At 51.4% G+C, this 24,751-nt stretch overlaps 1 protein-coding gene across 2 annotated transcripts in view; it reads left to right on the top strand.

Moving 5' to 3' along the window:
* Positions 1-537: 537 nt before the first annotated feature.
* EPB41L5 (erythrocyte membrane protein band 4.1 like 5) overlaps positions 538-24,751 on the top strand; it is a 49,155-nt gene continuing 24,941 nt past the window's right edge. For both annotated transcript variants that reach the window (XM_066575354.1, XM_066575353.1), the window contains exons 1-11: positions 538-620; positions 7,543-7,729; positions 13,004-13,108; positions 15,868-15,910; positions 17,724-17,802; positions 18,273-18,317; positions 19,861-19,913; positions 20,560-20,680; positions 20,904-20,991; positions 21,438-21,526; positions 24,024-24,093. In XM_066575354.1, the coding sequence (XP_066431451.1) occupies positions 7,550-7,729; positions 13,004-13,108; positions 15,868-15,910; positions 17,724-17,802; positions 18,273-18,317; positions 19,861-19,913; positions 20,560-20,680; positions 20,904-20,991; positions 21,438-21,526; positions 24,024-24,093 (873 nt within the window). In that variant the 5' untranslated portion in view covers positions 538-620; positions 7,543-7,549. The remainder of the gene's footprint in view (positions 621-7,542; positions 7,730-13,003; positions 13,109-15,867; positions 15,911-17,723; positions 17,803-18,272; positions 18,318-19,860; positions 19,914-20,559; positions 20,681-20,903; positions 20,992-21,437; positions 21,527-24,023; positions 24,094-24,751) is intronic.

The following is a 24,751-nucleotide window of genomic DNA, read 5'->3' as shown; positions in this document are numbered from 1 at the left end:
CGGCGCTGCGCCAATGTGCACATGACTAGTTCTGCACGTGCGCGAAAGACTTTCGTTCACAGTCCAAATATGTTGTGCAGGAGCGAGCGCTTTTGCGCTTACACTCATATGAAGCCGCCCTTAATGCATGGAAGGGGTGCGCCGCGTCTATGTATGAACTGGCCGTGCCTGCGCAAAACATACCGCGCTATGTGCAGACGCGCGCAAATCAATTCAGCAACCTTGTTTTTTTGCGTAAATAGCATATTTGTGCGCACGTTCGTGTGAAGCCGCCCTCGCATACAGATATTTTTGCGCATTATACGTAGTGCATACGACCCAATGGCTTCGTTTGCATTTTTTTCCGGTGCGATCGTGCGTATTGAAATCAACGGCTGTTGATTTGCGAACACGCGGCGCGTCTGCAAACGACAAACCGGTCGCAGCGGCTAAACATGGCGTCTGTGTGCAGCACTGGTGTGAACGAGCCCCGAGCTCCGGCTCTCTGTGCCCCCCCTTCCCTCTGTGGACCCCACCGCTGGCGTCGCCGCTTTAAGAGCCGAGCTCCGGCCCGCCGCTCCAGACGCCATTTCCTGGGAGATGTGAGGAGCGAGAGGACGATCACCTACCGGAGCGGAGAGGTAGGTGCTGCTGGCGGTGGGTGACGCTCCCCGGGGGGGATCGCTGACAGTGCTGCAGACCGACTAGTCGTCGGGCCGATCAGATCTGCCGATGTCTGGGGGTTCCTCTCGTCTCTCCGTACGTCTCCTTCTCTCTGGTCATGTGACGTCGTTTTACGTGGAACGCTGATCGTACGAAAAAATCTTGCGCGTCTGACTGATAATCGTGCGGTGTGACCGCGGTCGGCAGCGGGGCGTTCGCTGTACGCAAGCGTGAAAATAATCATTCGCCTGTCGTTGCGTGCGGACCGCGGTCGTCTGGTGCTGTGGCGAATGTAAGCGACTTGTGATCCGTCTGTATAAACGGGCCGACATGCGGACTCTGCTGTCGCTCGTGCGAATGGTTTATGGCGCCGGGTAACCAGCTCCTTATTTGTCGTCTTCGCGGTGACACTTTCTGCCGCAGTGAGAGACGGAAGGCGGTTTTACGTGATTAGGCGCCTCGGTGGTAGTAATTATCCGTCCTGAGGTCCGCCGCGCCGTTACGTATCGCCGGTGGTGGACTGTAGGATTGTGGCATCCGCTGTTGCGGTCAGACCGTATGAAGCGCGTTCTCTCCCAGCGGGCGCCATCCACGGGCGCAGACGTTGGTTTGTGTCCCTGATAAGTAGGCGGGCTCTCGCAGGCTTATGACGGTTTCACGCAGACATTTGCGCGGGTAACACGCAGGGTAAGCGCCCATTGAGTTCAGCGGTCACGCTCGCTCGTTGGCGCCGTCGTTAGACCTGCAGAATCTGGTGTGGTATTGCGCAGCTGCGGATTTAACTGTGATCAGAGGCGCAATTCTGTCTGCGGGGAAAGTAGCGCGGGGGCGTCTAATACGATCTTTTTTTTCGTGTGGTTTCTGCGCATTGCGAAATTCAGAGAAAAAGAGCGGCCGGTCCGCTAAATATCTGCTTACGAGTGCGAATTCTCTCAGCGCGACGCTGCAAGATAGAAAGTTGTCGTGCGTCCCGTTTGTGGGCCATTCTACGGGAGCGCGAAGAAACCCCCCCTGAGCGTGGTGCTCGCACGTACGCCGATGGGGCGCGATGCTTGTTAGGTTTTGGGAGGGAGTGCAGCGCCGTACGAGGTTTTCTCGCAAAACGCATTCGCATAGAATATCGCAGATGTAATATCTGTCTAACGGGTTTCACACGAGCGTGATGTCATCGTGCGCAGAATGGAGTCGATGTAAGTGTGGCGGTCTGCGCTGATCCGCTTGCAGTAGCGTTTTTTTTATTACATATAATACGCAAGTAAAAAAAAATAGCGCAGCGCGTTGTTGTATTTTACCGCATACTACGGGCGATGGAGCCCACTGTTCGGGCGTGTAATAAACGCTGTACATGCGTAATTACATATACGCAACATCGCCGAGCGGAAGACTGCGCAAAAGGCGTGCATGAGGTGGGCTGTCCTGCGCGGCGACGCATCCGTGCCGGCTCACACAGCGGTAAACCGCTGCGTTATACACGTACGCCGGTGTGAGGGAGCGCTAAGGGTCCCTGTCCTCGGGATAGCCTGGGGGCGGAGGCAGCGGAGCGGAGGACCCCCTTCACCGGTGAGCGGACCCCACGGATCAGCAGGTCACCCCTGTCCTGTGGATAGGCCACTATACCTGCAGCGCTACAATCTATTGCTCCCTGTTATCAGCCTGTCAGGTAGGAGAGCGGCTGAGTGTAGTAGTTCTCCAATGGCATGTTAGACTGCCGGGATCGCTGCTTTATATCCCGTGTCTTCGAGACGTTTCTGTACATGACTGATCTCGCCGGCGCTGCTTCCTGATTTTCGCTTTCGCCTTCTAGTTCGCGGGTCGCTCAGATGTCTCCTTTGTCTTACAGCTCACGGATTATCACATTCAGGGGGTTTTGTGATTGGGGGGGTGACTCAGGGTGAGGACGAATTATATGCTGTATGGCTTCTTCCAGGGTGAAACTGGTGGACCCGCTGATTGCCGGAGATCCTGGGGTGGCCGTCCGTGTGCCCTGGCACTGCCCGCAGTCCTGGATTACACACATATATGCCAATATGGTGCATGGCAATTGGTGGCACACATGCAGTGTCATTGCGTACTTGCCGCATGGGTGGCAAGCAGCGGGTTGTGCCTGGCCTAGATGATAGAGCCCTGGCACTGCCCGCAGTCTGCACTGTATATATGATAGAGCCCTGGCACGGTGGGTATAGCAGGGTTAGGTTTTGCCTAGTGCATGCTGGGAGTTGTAGTTTCATAAGTGGCGGAGACCACTGGGCTGTAAGCTGCCTCTATCCCTTCCGGAGACATCAGTCCCGTCCGGTTGTAGCAGCAGGTCGGGGGGTGATGGCTTGCACCAGTCCGCTGGGAGTGATAGTCCCCTTGTAGGGGCTGATGGGGGATGTGCAGCTCACTACTGTCCAAATAGTCGCTCGATAGAGCAAGTGGCAGTGCCAGTGGTCGGTGTGAACCCGCCACCAACTGGGTGAGAAGGAGGAATTCGTTCACCAGTTTCGGCTCACCTGAAAATAGTCGCTGGTTGATTATCATATGATGTAAACGGGTCATCGCGGCCAATCAGATCACAGGGAGCTGCGCTGCTTCACCTGCGGCTCCAACCCAACAATTGGCTCCTGCCTTTTAATAATAAACACTTTGCTGTTGCGCTTAACGCTCATTGGTGCCGCCACACATCCACTGGTCCCAACACCCCCTAACAGTCTGGTCAGACGATCCTCTCTACTGGTGGTCTGTAGGGGGCGTCCTGAGCCCGGTCACCTTGTGTGCCCTCACACATCCACTGGTCCCAACACCCCCTAATAGTCTGGTCGGACGATCCTCTCTACTGGTGGTCTGTAGGGGGCGTCCTGAGCCCGGTCACCTTGTGTGCCCTCACACATCCACTGGTCCCAACACCCCCTAATAGTCTGGTCAGACGCTCCTCTCTACTGGTGGCCTTTAGGGGGCGCCCTGAGCCCGGTCACCTTGTGTGGCCTCACACATCCACTGGTCCCAACACCTCTTAACAGTCTGGTCAGATGCTCCTCTCTACTGGTGGTCTGTCGGGGGTCCTGAGTCCGGTCACCTTGTGTGCCCTCACACATCCACTGGTCCCAACACCACCTAACAGCCTGGTAAGATGCTCCTCTCTACTGGTGGCCTGTAGCGGGTGTCCTAAGCCCAGTCACCTTGTGTGCCCCCATCCACTGGTCCCAACACCCCTTAACAGTCTGGACAGAAGCTCCTCTTTACTGGTGGTCTGTAGGGGGCGTCCTGAGCCCGGTCACCTTGTGTGCCCTCACACATCCACTGGTCCCAACACCCCTTAACAGTCTGGACAGACACTCCTCTCTACTGGTGGCCTGTAGGGGGCGTCCTAAGCCCAGTCACCTTGTGTGCCCCCATCCACTGGTCCCAACACCCCCTAACAGTCTGGTCAGACGTTCCTCTCTACTGGTGACCTGTAGGGGGCGCCCTGAGCCCTGTCACCTTGTGTGCCCTCACACATCCACTGGTCCCAACACCACCTAACAGCCTGGTAAGATGCTTCTCTCTACTGGTGGTCTATAGGGGGCGTCCTGAGCCTGGTCACCTTGTGTGCCCTCACACATCCACTGGTCCCAACACCTCCTAACAGTCTGGTCAGATGCTCCTCTCTACTGGTGGCCTTTAGGGGGCGTCCTGAGCCCAGTCACCTTGTGTGCCCTCACACATCCACTGGTCCCAACACCTCCTAACAGTCTGGTCAGATGCTCCTCTCTACTGGTGGTCTTTAGGGGGCGTCCTGAGCCCAGTCACCTTGTGTGCCCTCACACATCCACTGGTCCCAACACCTCCTAACAGTCTGGTCAGATGCTCCTCTCTACTGGTGGTCTTTAGGGGGTCCTAAGCCTGGTCACCTTGTGTGCCGTCACACATCCACTGGTCCCAACACCACCTAACAGCCTGGTAAGATGCTCCTCTCTACTGGTGGCCTGTAGCGGGTGTCCTAAGCCCAGTCACCTTGTGTGCCCCCATCCACTGGTCCCAACACCCCTTAACAGTCTGGACAGAAGCTCCTCTCTACTGGTGGTCTGTAGGGGGCGTCCTGAGCCCGGTCACCTTGTGTGCCCTCACACATCCACTGGTCCCAACACCCCTTAACAGTCTGGACAGACACTCCTCTCTACTGGTGGCCTGTAGCGGGTGTCCTAAGCCCAGTCACCTTGTGTGCCCCCATCCACTGGTCCCAACACCCCTTAACAGTCTGGTCAGACGTTCCTCTCTGCTGGTGGTCTGTAGGGGGCGTCCTGAGCCCGGTCACCTTGTGTGCCCCCATCCACTGGTCCCAACACCTCCTAATAGTCTGGTCAGACGCTCCTCTCTACTGGTGGTCTGTTGGGGGTCCTGAGCCCGGTCACCTTGTGTGCCCTCACACATCCACTGGTCCCAATACCTCCTAATAGTCTGGTCAGATGCTCCTCTCTACTGGTGGTCTGTTGGGGGTCCTGAGCCCAGTCACCTTGTGTGCCCTCACACATCTACTGGTCCCAACACCTCCTAACAGTCTGGTCAGAATGGCCCGGTGGGGACAATTAATCAATACGACCGTCCAGCTTCTCACATCCCAATAATGCGCCCCTCTCAGACTCTGGTAACGGGGTGAAATCTCTTCTCTGTGTCGTAGAGACGTCTAGTGGTCAACAAGCTCTACAAGCGGAAGAAGAGGTCACTACACATAAGGAGCCTCCGAGGGATGCGATGTTCTGTTGTGTTTTTTTTTTTTTTCTGTTTTTTCCACAATGACTATTGATACATGATTGGGGGTCCGCAAGCAATGTTGGTTTGTTAGGGAGGGTTGAAATTTCAAATGTGCTTCAGTCAAAGACCCTCGCACCCCCATCTAGTCGTCGTATGGTATTGCAGTGCCTGTAAATGCTTCCAACACTTCATTCAGTGATTGTGAAATTGAGCAAGTTAACAATCGTTTTGTGTAAAATCATGTAAACTGCTGTTCATAGACTTCAATGACTCTTCAGGTAATACTTGTCACTGCCTGTTGCATAGCGACCACTTTTGTATGACGGCCCGACAGCCATCCCAATGATCGAACTGCGCTTCCACGCGGGAGCGATAGTCTGATGGATAATGGAGGCGGCGCAGTCGGCCCGTTCGTGATAAACTGGAGTCGCTTCGCAGTCTTTTCAGTGAGCTGAAGCAGAATACGCTGACTTCTCGCTCTGCGTTCTGTTGGGGCCGCGTCTACAAGAGCCGACCCGGCACCCATAATCTCTTCATACAGTTTAGGCAACTAGCAGACCGTATTTAGAGGTATCTTCAGGGGAAGGGCTGATAACAGAGAGCAGTAGATTGCCTTCACTTAATCACAGGGGTTTCCAGAGGTGTAACATGAAGCTCCGGAGCCTCAGTACATAATCTGTACCCTCACCGGCTATATGCCACTGATAGAGCAGTTGGCTCCCGAGGACTCGAGTCTGACCGCTACCTCTGCACCCCTAAGCTCTGTGGGGGTGAATCCCTAAAACTGAACCTCTCCGGATTGGATAAGTCTGTTCAGCATATTAGGCCATAGAAGCATCACTGTGACGCCTGCTGGGGGTTGTAGTCCGCCTGTCTCCTTGTGTATATAGTCTGTGGACTAGTCGTGTATTATGGCGTTATCTTCATGTTCGCTGTATCGCGGCTCGTTCCTGACTTGGTGTTTCCGGGTCAGCAGAGCTATCAGGACTCTCTGGGCCGCGACTAAATATCACGGCAGCGGCACTTATTGCTGATACTGAACAGTCTGAGCGCGATGTTAGACCCGACCGTCTTACACCGCGCCGGCCTTGTCACTGAATGCTAACTGTCGCACTTTAAGGGCATCTGCTCTCCATTTAGACCCGTTGGTTGCTTTAGGTTACACAAAACTTTGGCACAACTTTTGGTGCAATTCAGGCGCCAAAGTAAGAAAAAATGTTGGTGTCTAAAAACACACGATAAATGTGGCGCAGAGCGTGTGAGGCCGTGTGGGCTCGGTCACGTGCGGTGGCATCGCATTCTGCACGGCGTCTGTCCGGCGGCGCTTACGGTCTGAATTCCTATCTCTTTTCAATGAGAAGTGTTTTTGCTGCTCCTCCCCCTGTTCACCGTGAATGGAGGTGAGCCACCGGAAGAGATCTCCTCCGCGCTCCACCTCCCATCTCTGAACGACTATCGTCACAGAGGAGCAATGGTCATTGGGACGACCGCTGGGCTCTTCTGCGCCCCACAGTCATCCTGTGTATTGCCACCCTTGGGGTGCTTTCACATCTGTGCTAGGGATTCCCCTTTCCTGCTCTGTTCAGGGAGCAGGAAAGGGGAATCCCTGCGGCCAAACTGTTCCATGCAGAGACAGAACAGAACCAGGTGGACCCTATTAACTATAATGGGGTTCCCCCTGTTTTCTGCTCAGCTTCCTGGTTTTGGGGTGGAAGAAAGTGTTTTATGCAGCATCTTCTGCGATGGAACCTGCGACCGAACATCCTGATGTGAACGCACCCTGGAGCAGGTAATGGTCGGGACTTCCCACGATCACCCTGTGAGGCTGGCATCACGTGTCCATGTTTATCTCCCCGTGTCGCCCCCTCCTGGTGTCCTTCAGCTGCGCGGTTGGTGATGACGCCATGTTTCGTGTTGAGGCACCCGGCTCTGACTGTCAGATTCGACTCGGTGAAACCAGTTTGTCTGCGGATGAGTCACCAGTTTCTGCAGATCTCTCGACAGACAGCGGCCACGTCACATCTCTAATGACGGGTCCCGCGCTCGTCGCCTCCTCAGTCCTGACTCGTCCGCGGCGCCGATCGTATCGCTGGGAACCCATGAAGAAACTTTTATTGTTTATTTATTACTTTTTATTTTTCTTATCGTAATTAAGTTTTTTTTTTTTTCCTTTATTTTTGTTTTCTGCAGCCAAAAGATGTTGAGTTTTTTCCGGCGCACGCTTGGGCGCCGGTCCATGCGCCGCTATGCAGAGAAGGAACGTCTTCGGGAAGCCCAGAGGGCGGTCACCCACATACCCGCTGCTGGTGACGCCAGGTCGATCATCACATGTCGCGTTTCTCTTCTGGACGGGAGTGACGTCAGCGTGGATCTGCCGGTGAGTCTTACATTTAAAGGGACGGTTCCCCTTTGTTTGGTCTTGTAATGGCGGCCCTTACAGAGACGCCCAACTTGGTATAGACCCTGAATGGCACAAAAATGTGATGTATTGCTCAGTCCTCCCAGGAGGAGGACCGTGGGGACCAAGTGCAGTTCATGTATTGTATGGTGTGTTCTTTGGGGGCACGAGCCCCCCAACCGCCGTACCAGCGACTGTCGCTCATGTGCTGTAGGGCGTATTTACGTTGCGTATTACGGACAGAATAAACTCCATTGACTTACTTGGGCTTCCGTATTTTTTACTCAACTTTTAGTCAACAAACAGAACAGCCCGCGGCAGCGGAGTGACTTCTCTCGGCGCACTGTTGGGGGCTGCGTGTCCCCGCACTGGCAGTCGCCCCATACCAGTCTTTGAGTAAAGGTACCCTAAAGGGGTTTTCCAGACAGTGCTGGCTGCCAGTGGTGGGATACACCAGAGTTGGGGCAGAAGTCACAGCTGTGTAATGGCCAGCGCTCATGGAATCAGTGGGACCCCAGGCTGCAATTACAAGCGCCGGCCACTACACAGATGTCGGAGCTGTGGCTCCCACTCCAACCCCGGTGTATCCCGGCACTGGCAGCCGATGCTGCTTTGAAAACTCCTTTAACTTACTGAGTGGTTGAATGCACTGGATTTCCTGTTATCATCCATTTGCATAATTACTATATCTCAATTACTTCATACAAACTATTGCTCTCATTATCAGCCATTTGTGGTGATCTAATCAGTAGGATGAGTGATAAGAAGTATAGAAGCCTCCCCCTTATATCACCAGCGCTGAGAACCTTCTATACGCAACTGGTATCAGCCACTCCTCTAATAAGGCTCCAGCACTAGTATCAGCTGGACCTTAGGTGTTCCGGCCCCTTTAATAATGTATGGTTGCCTCCTTCGGAGCAGCGCTCGGTGTCCCCACTGGTTCTGCTGTCTGACCAGTTCTGTCTGTTTTTCTTTCCTCGCTGCTGACACTCGTCTTATAATAACAGCGGGCTGCGAGGTGGAGTCGTCTGTCATGTTATCGGCTTGCAGGACCTTCACAAGAAATCTGCAGTCCTGTGCAAAAGTCTTAGGCAGGTGTGAAGAATACTGCAAATAAGAATGTTTTCAGAAATAGAAGGGTTAACAGTTTGTGTCAATTGGCAAAATAGAAAGTGACGAATAAAAGAGGGATGTAACTCCCATCAGTATCTGGTGTGACGCCCTTTACCTTCATAGCAGCATCAGTTCTTCTAGGGACACTTGCACACAGTTTTTGAAGGAACTTGGCAGGGAGGTTTTCCACACATTTTGGAGCACTAAGCACAGATCTTCTGTGGATGTCGGCTCGCTCCAACCCTTCTGTCTTCTCATGTAATCCCAGACAGACTGGATGATGCTGAGATCAGGGCTCTGCGGGGCCAAATCATCACTTGCAGGCGCACATGTTCTTTATGTTGAAGATAGTTCTTAATAACATTGGTGGGGGAGGTTGTCCTGAAGCGGAATACATTTGGAACCAAACGTCTCCCTGATGGTATTATATGATGGATAAATATCTGCCTGTATTTCTCAGCATTGAAGACCACTTTAATTCTGATGAAATACCCAACTCCATGAGCTGAAATACCTCAAATTTGTAACTAATTTCCACCATGCTTCCCTGCTGCCCTCAGACACTCATTATAGTACTGCTCTCCACCATGCTTCCCTGCTGCCTGCAGACACTCATTATTGTGCCGCTCTCCACCATGCTTCACTGCTGCCTGCAGACACTCATTATTGTGCCGCTCTCCACCATGCTTCACTGCTGCCTGCAGACACTCATTATTGTGCCGCTCTCCACCGTGCTTCACTGCTGCCTGCAGACACTCATTATTGTGCCGCTCTCCACCGTGCTTCACTGCTGCCTGCAGACACTCATTATTCTGCCGCTCTCCACCATGCTTCACTGCTGCCTGCAGACACTCATTATTGTGCCGCTCTCCACCATGCTTCACTGCTGCCTGCAGACACTCATTATTGTGCCGCTCTCCACCATGCTTCACTGCTGCCTGCAGACACTCATTATTGTGCTGCTCTTCACCATGCTTCACTGCTGCCTGCAGACACTCATTATTGTGCCGCTCTTCACCATGCTTCACTGCTGCCTGCAGACACTCATTATTCTGCCGCTCTCCACCATGCTTCACTGCTGCCTGCAGACACTCATTATTGTGCCGCTCTCCACCATGCTTCACTGCTGCCTGCAGACACTCATTATTGTGCCGCTCTCCACCATGCTTCACTGCTGCCTGCAGACACTCATTATTGTGCTGCTCTTCACCATGCTTCACTGCTGCCTGCAGACACTCATTATTGTGCTGCTCTTCACCATGCTTCACTGCTGCCTGCAGACACTCATTATTGTGCTGCTCTTCACCATGCTTCACTGCTGCCTGCAGACACTCATTATTGTGCCGCTCTTCACCATGCTTCACTGCTGCCTGCAGACACTCATTATTGTATTCCTCTCCACCGTCATTATTGTACCAACTGACGTGCCGGCTCTGCTCTGCGTATGTGCCGGCTGCGCGGTAGCCTGCACATAGCAGAGTGACGGAGACGCCGGAGCAGGTGAGCCGTGGTGGTCACTGCAGGCGCATGGCTCCCATCCGACCTGGTTGTCTGCAGGAGACCTCTCTCACATTTGCCCTCCTCCAATTTTCTGGGACTTGGAACTGTCTTCCACAACATCCCTTTTGTAGCAGTTTGGCTGTTTATTACCCAGTTTTAGGCTTCCTACACGGCGGTTTCAGTTTCAACCTACCTATAAAAATGCTGATTAATATCACTTGTTTGGTATAATTAGTAAGACCTGCAGTCCTACAACATCCCTGACTGAACCTGTGTACTGAGAAGAGCTGATGCTGCTCTGAGGGTGAAGGGCGTCACACCGAATATTGATGGCAGTTGATAGTCGCTCACTTCGCATTTTGTTAATTGACAAAAATAAGCTACCCCTTCTACTATTGAAGTATTCTTATATTCTCCGCACGGTACGGTGTATACAGAATATCCCTGCAGACTTCATTCAGGGTCACTCCATGTTACTATGATGTGCAGTTTTCCACTGTCTGACAGGAAGTGTTGTCTCATGGTCTGATTTGGGAGAGGTTTGCACCTTGCTGAGATGTTTATTGAGTCTCGTGTCGGTGAAAGGTTCAGGAGAACCAAATAAACCCTCAAATGGCAATAAAAGTTAAATATTCACCAGCAGCGTGAGATGCCATAATGTCATCGCCAATAAAGGGAGGAAATGTGGGAGGAGCTGAGACTGATGCGGAAAAGTGGCATCAAACTCCTGTGATCCGGCATCTGATAGTCTGGAAGCTGCTGAGGTGAGAAGCAGAAGGTTGTATTTTGGTCTGCGGCTCGTCATGTCCTGTAGAGCAGCGCTCCTCCACCGAGGATCTCTGTAGTGACTGATGGGGGTTGTAGTTCCACAGCCGCTGAGATTGTGGGGTCCGCCTGTGTGGGGGTCTACAAGGATCGGACTCCTCAGTGACTTCAGTATTTTCACTGCTGTTGATCAGAAGATGCATTTAACTCCTCAGTTGCTCCCCAGCTTGAAGTTCATGGGGCCCCTAGGAGATGATCAGGGCCCCAGTGTTGCTGCAGCACCATTGCATCAGGACCTCAGTGATACGGTCTGCTGAGCTGTTGTATCTAAGCATCTTGTGTGATACCATCTGCTGAGTCACTGTAACCAATCCTATAGTGTGGCGGTCTGCCCAGCTGATGTATCTAATCTCATGTATCGCTTCACTGTATCTAATGCTCTTGTGTGGTACTCCATCTGATCCTACCAGGTGTGATACTGTTTGCATCATTTGTGCCGCTGTCCGTATTTGAGCTGGTCACTTGTGGGGCGGCGGGCGAGGTGCGGCCCCCCCCAGTCCAGGACAATGGCCCCAGCTCGGCTCATTAGGAGACACAAAGAGGCTTTTCAGCCATTGCCCAGACAGAGTGCGGAGGAGCCCCCTCCCTGCCCCCTCCGTGGCTGCCACATTCCTGCTCCTTCCCAGCCCTGACAAGTGTAATATACTGCAGCCGCTCGCAAACCGGTTCCTCAGCATCTAGCGGGACCTTCGCTGTGCTGACCGCCTGCTTAAGTGTTTGCTGAAGGAATGTCAGAAAATTCCAGCTTCAACCTGAAGGGATGAAATGAGGAGCAGCCGGATCCGACGCCAGAACCGAACGCGGACGGCTTCAGTTTGGGGAAGCTAGGTGAAAAGTAATATGGCGGCCCGTTATTTGGCATTCTAGAGGCAAATCTGTCTTCCTAGAGACCCGGCGGACTCCAGGAAGGCGATGGTTAACGTAATATTGGCACAAACTATTATTTATGATGGCTGACCAAAAACACAATGCGTTATGTCAAAACATTGCAAGTGTATCACCTGATTGGCCACATCAGCCCATCGTGCCGTCCGTTCTTGTACAGAGTATCCAGCGGAGGCGCCCTGACCCCTGAAGAAGCTGTTCATTGTGCATATGGTCACTGCCGGCTTCTTCAGGGTTCGGAGGGGTGCTGACCGAGGCTCCAGCGCTGGACAGGCAATGCATCAGCATCTATCGATCTGTCTCATGCCATGGCCATAGGATTCTTCTCTTCTGGGAATCGGTGGGATTACTCGTACAGTTGATCGCACGGACGATCAATCCAGGCCGACTGATCTATTAGATGTGTGATCTCTTTAGAAGAAGACCCTTTTGGTTTTGACGCACTTGTAGTCTTTGCAGCAAAATGCTATACCCAAATGTTGGCCGTAGGTCAGTAGTAAAATACTAGAAGCCCTCCAAACATTGGCGCATTCATCATTGCACGCTCGGGTTATCCCTCCCTGGGTGCTGTAAAATGTAAGCAAGCATGTGATGTATGTGCACCCGTGACCCAGCGGATGGATGGTGCACATCTCTGGAGCACGGCGAACCCGCTGGTCCAGTGTGACCCAGTAATGAGTGGCTAGAGCACTCCAGAAATGCTCCATGTAATGAACAGGCAGAGCGTAGGACAATGGCTTCCGTTCAGCTCTCCGGCACCCTCACACATGTAACATCACATTCTGGATACTTTATGGAATGTTCATTACTTTTTCCTTCCCGCTGTAGTAGTGAGGGGTGACTCGGGGGGCCGGGGTCGGTGCAGGGGCTGTTGAGGGGCTGCTATCTCTTACTGTAGAGGGTTAATTCATGGTTTTCTTCTGTTTTTAGAAAAAAGCCCGAGGTCAGGAGCTGTTTGACCAGATCATGTACCACCTGGACCTGATCGAGAAGGATTACTTTGGGCTGCAGTTCATGGATTCAGCACAAGTGCCGGTAAGTTGGGGGGCGGTATATTGGCAGCAGGTAACCTTGGGTTGTATGACCATCCCCACAGGTAGTTCTTCAGCCCTCACACATGCTCTGCCAGGGTGCTCAGTGCCAGGCTGGGGTGGCGCAGCCAGGGGGAGGCAGTGGCTGAGGAGCTCTGGCTGTTTTCCTCATCTGTTTTCTTTCATCTCCTCCACATTCCTGGGCTGGAATTGAGCAGCTCGGAGACAGGCACCGAAGGGTGCGGGGTCCTCGCGGGGGTCTCGCTGCCAGCAAGGAGAGCAAAATGAAAGCTGCTTGGGGTCCTTTCAGAGGAGGCGATTCTCATTTGAACAAGTGAGTGGCGTCACCGCCAACCTATTCGCTCTCGTGCAGCCTGTTTGAATGAGAGCGACTGAACAAGCGCCGTTTAATTCGTCGTTTGCTGCATTTAGACCCAACGATTATCGCTCCTTCTGAACTTTTTTTTTTTCTAACGCTAGTCATTCTGTTTGAAAAGGGCCCTTATAGAGGGGAGGGTTGTAGGCGGCCCGGCTCCAGGTTTATGTGGGCCCCCGGACGATGGTCTCAGTGCGCCTTTCTCTCTTTGCCCCTTCTAACAGTCATATTCCATTTTTGCCCCAATCAGTAATCATACCTTCTCTTGCCACGTTTTTAGGAAAAATGTCCCCTTTTGCCCCTTCAGATATAATGCCACTTGCCACCTTTTACCCCTCTTTGATAGAAATGCCCCCTCTTATGCCCTTACCTATGCAAACTAAATGCCCCCGGGGGTTCAGCACTAGTGTAATCCCTAAAATAAAAACCTTTTATTATGTTTTTATATCAAAGCACCCAACAAAACAAAAATCAGAATTGGGCCGTTCTCACACGACCGGATTTGCATTGCAGAGTTCTTGCTTGCCGTCTGCACGGACAATTGGCGCTAAAACGCGGGCGTTGAAAGGCATGTACTTTTTCATTTTTCATTCACACTCGTGGATACAAATTGCGTATTCCGCAAGCAGAAGAATAATCGCAGCGTGCTCTATTTTGCTGCAGAATCCAAGCGGACCCCCTCAATGGAGGCGTACAACCTGCAGTCCGTATGCTATTAACCCTGCGTATGGACTGCGAGTACCCGTGTCCTCGCTGAGCGCGGGAACCACAAGCAAAGAAAGATAAAATCCTGTACTGCGCATGCCTGCCGGCGTGACTCCGTGGTTACCCGCAATACAGGTAGTTGCAGGCTTACCGGCCTGGCTCACACGCGGAATCCGACCCGTTTGTGTGAGCCCGGCCTTAAACTGAGGGCCGCCATGAGAAGCCGAGAGCAACGGGCGTCAACTGGCTCATCCGCTCTTGTAGCCGGAGTCTATATAGGCTCTCCTGTAAAGCGGCGCTAAAGGTGTGTGTCGTTGTAACGAAAGTGAGCGCTAACTGTTTGATCTAAACACAAGCCAATGACTTAACAATGAATGAGAATTGCGCACTTTTTTCTTTCGTCGCTCAGCTTCAGCCGGTATAAACCTTGTTGGGTCGTTCGCTTCTCGTTGCGTGTAAACACTCAGAAACGTGACGTGCTGAACAAGGCGTGAACGATTCTCAACGATGTGCCTGTCTGTAAAAGCTGCGCGGACGCTTGCGAATGTCTTAGCGGTGACATTACTTGTTCGTTCAAATGAGAATTCCCTCCTCTAAGAGGACCGTAAATCCTCGCTGCAGCCGGACTGAGCCAGGAAATGTGAAGGCGAAGCAGAAACCGGGGCTAAATGCAGTAAAATGGAACATGCTGTTTTTTTACGTACGTAATGTACGCAGGAGACGTCCGTAAGTAGTTGGTCTATATGGGCGCTCCTCTGAAGACCTCCACCACAGCCGGACCGAGCCAGGAAATGTACGGCTGGGCTCACACAGCGGAATGTCATTGGGCCTTAAAATCAACGTATTACGTGCGCAAATCTGTCTGTAGGAATGAGTCTTAATGGAGCGGCATAGCAGAGGGTACAATGGCGCCGTCTGATGATCGGCCACATTATCTGGCATCACTGTGTGTTGTTCCTTGAGGGTGCGGAGACAAAGGTCCGGCACGTTCTACGGGGACAATCGGGCTGCCCTCATATATAATATGCTAGGGGATATATGCTGCGTCGCACTGTGATTTTATGAATAGCGGTCCAGGAATATATACAAAGGGGGCCACAAAAATGAGCCGAGCGCCACACTGTTATGGAAGCTGTGCAAAAGAAAATCTGTGTTGCCCCTAGCAACCAATCACAGCGCAGCTTTTATTTTACCTCAGCAGTATAAGAAATTAAAGCTGAGCTGTGATTGGTTGCTATTGGCAACAAAAATCACAGGGCAATCGGTGAGTTTTTGCTTTTTAATTCCGCCAGTATTCGTCGCCGGGTGCTGAAGAACGTTCATGCAGAATTACTCCAATCGGACAGAAGTGTGAATTATGTACGACACAAACAGATTTTGTGTCTTATATAAGATTATCGCTATCTGACCTTCAATATTTCCAGGAGGTGTAGGTAGAGTGTTTTGCGCCAAATTTACTACACCTGCTGCGCACCACCTTTAATAAATTTGTCGCAATGTCTGTCCGGTTCAGCCGCTCTCTACTGATCTACGGCTTCCTTCTCCTAACTGTGTATTCGCGCCCCAGAGACTTCCGCCGTCTCCACCGGGATCGCAAGTTTGACCTTCATAATCGTCTCCTAAAGATTATAGGGAATTAATGGCCGATGAATTAACCCTTTCTCCTCCTTGTCTCTTTTCAGCACTGGCTGGACAACACGAAGAGCATTAAAAAGCAGGTGAAGAGTAAGTACAGCCCCCCGCGGTCGCCATGCCTTGGAGGGAACCTGTCGTCAGCATTAAGACCCCTCTAGGATGTCCTATAGCTGCAGTATGGAGAGGGGGGGGGGGGGGGGTGCAGAATAATGCCAGCCAGGAGCCCAGTGTGGGGGCAACTGTGTCCATCTTCTGATGTACAGGGTGTCTTGTCCCCTTTAAGAGCGCAGCAGGGACGCTGCACTTGACATAATCCTGTCTGGTCCGCATGCTGCGTCGTCGCAGGCTGCGCGGCGGGGCGCCCATCACTTCCCTGGCGTCGCAGTAGATTGTCCGCTCTGCCACCTTACTGCGGGGGAGGGGCTGATGGAATGCCATGCTTGGTGAGCACAATTATTGGTCACATCCGTAGAAAATGACTTAATTGGGCGAAGGGCGTTCTGCATTCCTCATTCTTCGATGCCTGAAATTAGAGAGCAGCTAAGGTCACGATCAGGCAGCGACGTCCCTGACTGAGCACATGACCCCCTCCGCTGCCCGTTATGGACCGTTTCATGCAGCCACCAGATATTTCAGCACTTCCCATGGTCCTTTTATAGTTCGAACGGTTAACGTCGTGCATTATACTCCAGTCACATCCAAAGCTGCATCCACAATGCTGGCTGCAAGGTGGCAATCTACCAGTTAGTCAGTAGGGACAGGAGCGGGCACTTCATGGCACAGATGGGTTAGGTCTAGCGGTCTGAATCTGTGCCAAAGGCGGAGTCCTGTGTACGCTGCAGGCCTTTGATCTGTGCGGCGTGCGCTGCCGCCTTGCGTCATCAGAAGTGTTTTCACTGTAAACTGTGCTGCCTGATATAAACAGATACTCAGAAGCAAAACCTGATGTGGCAAAAAATGAAGAAGCGCCCTGCCTGCCGGACTGTGGATGCAGCTCTGGGGGTGACTGGAGGATACTACTAAACTCCAATACACCAGATGTTAATCATCAGCTGCACAAAATACCCCACTAGGGGGAAACCTCCTGAAGCGGAAACTACGTTCTGTTTTGGGCAGACTTTCCCTTTAAGATTAACCCCTTAGGCTAACTGCACACACGCAAGTGCAATATCGCGCTCGCCAACATGCAAATTCTCCGTGGATGCTTTGCGTTTTTATGTCAAAACTGCCCGCATCACTTCTGGGAAGTAGCGATCCCACTTCCTTCAATGGGGAGACCTTGCATCGCACCGCTGCCGCCAGCCCCGCTAAAACAATGGGAGATGTGAGGCGAGAGCGCGCACAAAGATAGGACGTGCTGCGCTTTTGAGAGGCGGGTCAGGGTCTTATAGGCTGCGTTATATGGCAGATATGTTAGACCTCAACGGGAACCCCTTGGTACTTTGGGATCGCACTGTGTGGTGCCGTTGCGTGCCCGGATGAACCCTCTCCACCAGTCATCTGCTTACATGCTGCTACTGCTGTTGATTTTGGCATGTAAAGGGGTTAAACTGCAGGGATCTGATAGTTTCTCCGCTGCTGGCGGTTAGAGCAGGAGCCTCGCTGTCAGTCGGCTAAGCCACCGCCTTAAAAAGATGATTGTCTCGGTTTTAAGTCCATTAGTGACCGCCATAAAAAAAAGCGTATTCGTGGTCACTAAGGGGTTAATATAAAAGAAATTGCAATAGTCATCACCCCCCTCCTCTTCCTGCCGCCGCACAGCAGTCAACCTTCATAACGCTGGATTAATCTGCTTCTGTCTGATCTAATTGTATGATTGTGGAAGGCGAGGTGATGTTGACACGGAGCGAGCTCGGGTCAGCGCTCCGGATACATCGGATAAACCTTCATGTTTCTTCTGCAGTTGGACCGCCGTACTGTCTACATCTGCGGGTCAAGTTCTACTCCTCCGAGCCCAACAACCTACGGGAAGAGCTCACTAGGTAAGGGTCATGTGATGGGCTTAGATACACGGCTGAGTATCACACATGATGGGATTAGATACAGTAGCTCAGCAGACAGTATCCTGCGTGATGCGATTAGATACTGTCTTCTCAGCTGTGTCTCTCACATGCAAGGATTAGATACAGTATCCTGCTTGATGAGATGAGATACACACCCCAACAGGCAGTATCACACAGGATAGGATCAAATGCGGCACTTGAGCAGACAGTATTACATGGATGAGATTAGATACACTCCTCATTATGCAGTATCGCACAGAATGGGATTGGATACACAGCTCAGCAGACAGTATCACTCGGGATAGGATTAGATACACCAGCTGAAGCTGGTAGCCTGTTCGGGTTTTCCTCCTCTACATAAATGATGGGTCCGTTGTCTTCTCGCACCGCGGTGGTTTTTTATTTCGTTTTCGCTCCGATGTTTCTGAAACTGTTTTCTCTTCTCACAGATATTTGTTTGTTCTGCAGCTGAAACAAGATATTCTAAGTGGAAAGTAAGTGAACCCCCCCCCCATCCCCCTTCATATATACACGTGGGACGGCTCACTGCAGTCTCATTCACATTCTATGTACCTCTGACTGCACTACAGACTGTAGGATGTATTGAGGGCATATCTGCCAGGCTGCTACGATTTATATATGATGGTTTACTTAAAGGGTCGGCGCCGGATCTTCTATCGGTCAAGCCCAATCACTGTAGAATGGGAAGTTCTTAAAGCGACCCTCCGGGCCTGGAGAAACAAAGATGGCCTCACTGCTTCTGTTATGACCTGATGCATAGTCTCCATCATTGGCATAAGACCCTACATGCTGCTTTGATCAGCCAGGGCAGTATGTAGTGTCTTAGGGCCCTTTTACACGGTACAACATGTTGGGCGCATACTCGGCAGGTCGTTACAGAGATAATTGTTCCGGTGCGTTTACAGAGGAACGCTCATCACTAGTGAAGGGAGGCGAGCCAACCTGCCCCCATTCACAGTGAACAGGCCATCGTGATAACTGCCTGTTTACACGGCCGATCCGCTATGAAGTATTCTGTTCGCAGAAACTGAAGCCAATGAATTCTCGTTCGTCGTTCAGTTGGTGCAGCACTTACACTGAATTAGAATCGTTCAGATACTCGCTGGATGCAGAGCGATTCACCGGGGCGTATAAAAGGCCCTTAGACTGTTGATCCGGACTACCTGATGCACAATTTGTATGGAAGTCATTTGGCCCCCATTATTTGTCCACGACCGGGGGGTCGCTTTAATAGCCTCTGATTGGGATTTGCTAAGATGCAACATTTCTTATACTGAAGCGTTGGTGTGAGATCCATCAAATCTAAATCTGTGTGGCACAAATGTAGATCTTCGATCTCCACGGTGACTTGTTCCGACTTCTGGCAGGAATTCTAATACAGATGTAGCAAACGTTAACTCCAATGCTGTAAATGGAGTTCAGGTATCCCAATGTGCCGGTCATGTTCGTCGTTGCTGTATCTGTCGGATGTTGGTCCTGCCGGCCGCCGCTCTTCATCCCCTTACAGGTCCTGTACACACGGCATGATTTGTTGTGGCATTCTCTGATTCTGCATCAGACCCGCCGCAAATTGGTATCTTCAAAGTGAGATATTGATTTCCAATGGAAATCTGTGCCGGATTAGAAAATAAGAAGTGGCGTGTCGCTAGCAGATGGGGATCCCATGTCGGGAAATCCACACGTTAGTTTGTCCCCTTGATCTGAACTAAACCCAGGTGTGGATAAGGAGGTGTCGGATGCACCAACACGGATTACGCTGGTGGGACGTGGCGTCTAACTGGTGCTGTGACTGTCAGGCCGAACTTTCCGCCAGTGCGTACCGCTGACAGAGGGCTGTGCGGCCAGATGTCCATATATTATAGCTGGTGACCGCTCATTCTATTTAGCAGGTGTCCCTTTAAGGAGAAGGTTAAAACAGGTGCCCATTAATAACTGATTCCACTGCCCTCTTGTAGAAGACAACGGCTCTTCAGATATAACATCGCCCTGATATGACTTGCTGGGTTTCTCTTTCAGGCTGGAGTGCCCATTTGACACTGCTGTGCAGTTGGCGGCATACACGCTCCAAGGTAAGTGGCGGCGTACCCTATGTGTTCATCACCCTCTGCTAATCTGTAGAGTTATGCTCATCCGCAATGACCGTACATAGTTATTGGGTGTATTACGTGCGCCCCCCCCCCCCCATTTCTTTGTCACCTCAGGAGGTGCGGGGTCTGGTGCCGGGAATGGCAGCTCAGGCCGCGGTTCGGCCGGTAAGCCCCGTGTCTGGCTGCTGGGCTCATAAGAAGCTTGTGTTGTGATGAGATGGGATGTTAATCCGGATTTAGCAGCGTTGGCGCTGGCTGCCAGGAGACATGATATTTCCAGAGGAATCCTGCAGTAACCTTATGTCTCAGCGTTGGGCGATGATTAACCCCGTGTGGCCATGCTGCCCCGAAACCTGCACATTGTCCTCTGATCGCCACCATAAAGATAGACTTATTATGTCTTTGACGCAATACAACGGTGCGCTGAAGAGGGCGACTCTTATATCGCTGTGGGCGATTCAGGGCAGCGAAAGTGTTCATGGGTCATAATTGAGGGTCAGTACAAAGAGTAACTCCTGTGTTTGTGCCCCGTGCGCCTCAATAGGAGAGGGTCGTGCGGGTCAGCGTGACGTCTTATTACCTCCTTTCTTTACATCTGACAATTAAGGGTTTTCTCTTCTTCCTGAAGGGGAACTGGGAGATTTTGACCCTTCGGAGCACACGCTGGACCTGGTGTCGGAATTCCGCTTTGTACCCACCCAGACGGAGGACATGGAGATCGCCGTGTTACATAAATGGAAGGAGTTTAGGTAACTGGAAGCATCTTGTATAAATCCTTACTTTCTGAGTTACATCATGTCTTTTACTCCAGTCACATCCAGAGCTGCATCAAAATCCTGCTCGCTGTCTCTTTAAAAATCCTGTACTGATAGACAATGTATGGCAATAGATGTCGCTTTTTTAATGCGCTGTGGTGCATTGCATTGTGGGAGATGATTGTAATAATTGACTTCATTCTTTTTTCTCCACCAGGGGTCAGATGCCCGCTGAGGCCGAGACGAATTATCTGAACAAAGCGAAGTGGCTGGAGATGTATGGAGTGGACATGCACATTGTGAAGGTGAGCGCTGCCCGCGCCATCTGCTATCGCTTCTCGGTGGGGATTCTCATCTGTCAGATACATTGTTTCCCCTGAAGACAAGCGTCGCCTGGCGTGTTCCGAAATATCAGCTGTAGCTGCTTAATTAACCTGCGAAGCTACAACTCCCTTAATAAATGCTGAGTGACAAACGCTAATTGCCCCCATTACAGTACATGTAGGAAGGCTGCTGCCCAGCTCGCCCCCTGTGTTGTATCTATGGCAGGTGTCAGTCTTCACTGCAGACCTGGCATTCTAGTCATTGATTTAGGAAGTTTGGAATAGAAAGCATAGACATGCAGGTGAACAGGTAAAGTGGTACTGTTGACTGTCATCTGTGTCCCCCGGGATAGCTCTTTGCTGGGGGTCTCCTAGTCCTGCGCTCAGTACTGACCACACATTGTCCGCCTCTGTTGTGTCGTGAACAGGCTCGAGATGGTAACGACTATCAGCTTGGACTCACCCCGACCGGAGTTCTGGTGTTTGAAGGGGAAACGAAGATCGGGCTGTTCTTCTGGTGAGTCTGGCGCACGCTGCTGCAGCGAATTCTGGCATTGCGCACAATACGTGGCGATGGTTGTTGCAATTTCAGACGTGATGAAAGCCACAAAGTGTTTTCTGCAGACATCAGGGGTGAAGTCTTCAGACCTCTGTGGACCCATTATTTTTAATTCTGCAGACCTGGCAGCCATATGGGATCCGGATGCGGCCGCCGTAGTGCGTTGCAGTAGATGGAGTGTCTTGCATTGCTGATGGTTTCCTCCCTCCCTCCTATGACTGCAGTGAGGAATGCCGGACGAGTTCAGAGCACTTTCTGTTAGCCATATACTTGTCCGTACGGATCGGAGATCAGCGGCGCGGTTGTCTGTATTTTCCTAGTCAGATGTGATGATTTCCCCCCCCCCCCCCCCCCCCACCACCAGTGCGAGTTCCATCCGGTTGCGATATTGCCGGAACGTGTACGGGAAAATAGCCCATTGATTTTAATGGGTTAATTTACGTGAGCGCTTTATCGCTCACGGAGCGTGCAAGATCGAAAAATCAGAGTGTCCTATTTTGGGGCGATACCATCCGTTATTTATTATAAGGGCAAAATAAAAAAATTTTAAAAACGTAATTTACTCCTCGCCTGTAGAAACAATTTTTCGTTTGTTTTTTTTTTCCGAATTGAAACATGCACTTTAAGAAAAAAAAACCATTTTTAAATAAAAAATTAATGCGCACACAGCAATGCTTTTCTCGCTAAAGGTTTCACGGGCAAAACCGCAGGTTTCTTGGACTGCTGTCGCACTCTTCTAAGTAACGCATCACTCCGTGTCATCCGCTTTAGCTGGTGCCGTCCTTCGTGGTGTTGTGCCCTGCAGGAGATACTGGGACTTGCAGTCTTCTACCCCATTGTTACACCTATTGATGGTGGTTGCTCCTTGTAATGCCAGACTCCACCACCAGAGGCAGCAGCGGCTCCTCACGGCTGACCCATCCCTGAAGTCAGAGTTTCTGTGTTACATTAGACAATGCGTTCTCCAGGAATAACTGCGATTGCAACATCTGAAAGAAATGTGAAGTATTTGCTACATGGGATTGTAGGGTGCCGCCCCATTGTCCACGGGGGAACGCAGGGGGCTCCGCCCTGATACGAGGAAGTGACTCCCAGGTACGGAGATTGGAGTAGATCCATGTTTGGAGCATTACTCACTCCTTAGCTATGCAGCAAGGCGTTATCACATGACAGTTCCTCTAGAGCAGCATCTGTAGGACGCCACCACCTGCTTGTGTGGCTGTACTGACAGGGTTTTCTAGTGTTCTGTAAATTTAAAGGGTTTTTCCACAAGACCTCATTTATCCCACACAAAGGGCATGGACACGGGACGGGGGAGGAATGGTCAACCTCTGGGAACTGCTCCCCTTGTGGATGGACAGGGGTGCACATGCTCGACCTCTGCTCCAGTCACTTCTATGGGACAGGCAGAGATCAATGCACTCGGTAATCTCCTGTGACTGGAGCAGAGGTTGTACATGTGCACCATTGTCCGTCCACATGGGGCGCTCAGGTGTGCAGTTCATGATCGCCCGGGATCCCAGAGGTTGGATATTTATCCTCTATCCTGTTCATGGGGGCTAGTGTTTTGTGGGAAAAACTTCTTTAAACCTATAGGCAAACTAAAGTTTTCAGAAACTTGTGACTTGTCAGAAGTTTTGATCATTGGGGGTCCGGGTGCTGAGACCCACACTGATGGCTAAAACTGGCAGAAGCATGCGGGCGCGGGCCTGTCCGGTTGTTTCCATCACTGCTTGGAGTTGTGTACGGGCTCTGTAGGAAGTCTATGGAGTCCGTGGTGCGCTGCCTTAGGATTGCACCCGGCCGTATGCGTTCGGCTGGCTGGTTGATGTCCGTATCAATCCACATGCCGCACACTTCGCCATTATAGGCCTATAATAGGGCCATGCACATGGATGTTAATGTGTTTTGTGTACCAATGGGCCACGTGAGGAAAAAAAAACTCCTGGTATGTTCTATTCCCCTCCTTCTCACAGATAAGTAGGACACGTCAATGCCCTGTGCCCATATACTGTCTGATGGGTGTTTGGCCTCTTGGGCAATTGGTTTTTGCAAGTGTGGAGAAAGAATTGATTTCCCATAGCATGCTATAGGCGCTTTTTGATGTGGCTCACAGCCGCCACGGAATCCACAGCAATTATCGGGCCGTGGGCAGGAGCCCTAATTAGTTCAGGTTTCATTTTGTGCATAAACAATGTTTCCATTCACTGATGGCAAGCAGGTCTTGAAGAATAATGAAAATGATAGTCTTGAAAGTTGTCTAACTTCTTACACAATAAGGTCAAAATCCACTGGAAGTAAAACGGTGCGAACACGGTGCCAAAAATATCATAACCGCTGTTTATCCTATAATGCGCTGCTCCGTTCTGCCACCACAAAACACTTGCTTACTTCAGTCTGATCATTCAGTGCGAATAACTCCACCTTCTGCATTCATTCATGTCTTCTTTCGTAGGCCCAAAATAACTCGTCTGGACTTTAGAAAGTCAAGATTGACACTGGTCGTGGTTGAGGACGATGAACAGGTGAGGGGTGCGATGAGCACGTCGTGCCGGATTATGTGGTAGTGCTGATCCCTACTTTTATGAAACGGTCAAAAAATGTTTTACGTTATTGTCATTTTGGCCACTAGATGGCGCTGTGCTGGTAGAATTTCCTAATAGTGACAGCCGCCAGAGTACCTACCACTCTCACATCATCTTCAATATATGTGGCCCCTATATATAAATACACTCCTTGTCAAAAAACACACCGGCCCCAGAAGAAGTTGTCGTTTTACTGTAAAACTCGTCCTGCAGTTCCATCTCAGGCGGATCTGTAAACGATGAGTTGTGGTGATTAGATGGACGGACTTGTCACCGGAGACCCTAATAGTGGTTCCCACCTTGGCCTATAAGAGACTCCTTGTGTGTAGTGACCTCTTCCGCTTGTATAGCTTGTTGGCCACCAGACGCCTCTACGACGCAGAGAAGAGATGTTACCAGAGTCTGAGAGGGGCGCATTATTGGGATGTGAGAAGCCGGCCGTTCTGTCCAGACTGTTAGGAGGTGTTGGGACCAGTGGATTGGGGCACACAAGGTGACCGGGCTCAGGACCCTTGACAGACCACCAGTAGAGAGGAGTGTCTGACCAGACTGCTAAGAGGTGTTGGGACCAGTGGCTTGGGGCACACAAGGTGACCTG

The sequence above is a fragment of the Eleutherodactylus coqui genome, chromosome 8 (assembly GCF_035609145.1).
Source record: "Eleutherodactylus coqui strain aEleCoq1 chromosome 8, aEleCoq1.hap1, whole genome shotgun sequence".
In the NCBI taxonomy this organism is placed as follows: domain Eukaryota; kingdom Metazoa; phylum Chordata; class Amphibia; order Anura; family Eleutherodactylidae; genus Eleutherodactylus; species Eleutherodactylus coqui.
This window is presented reverse-complemented; position numbering and strand designations above follow the sequence as displayed.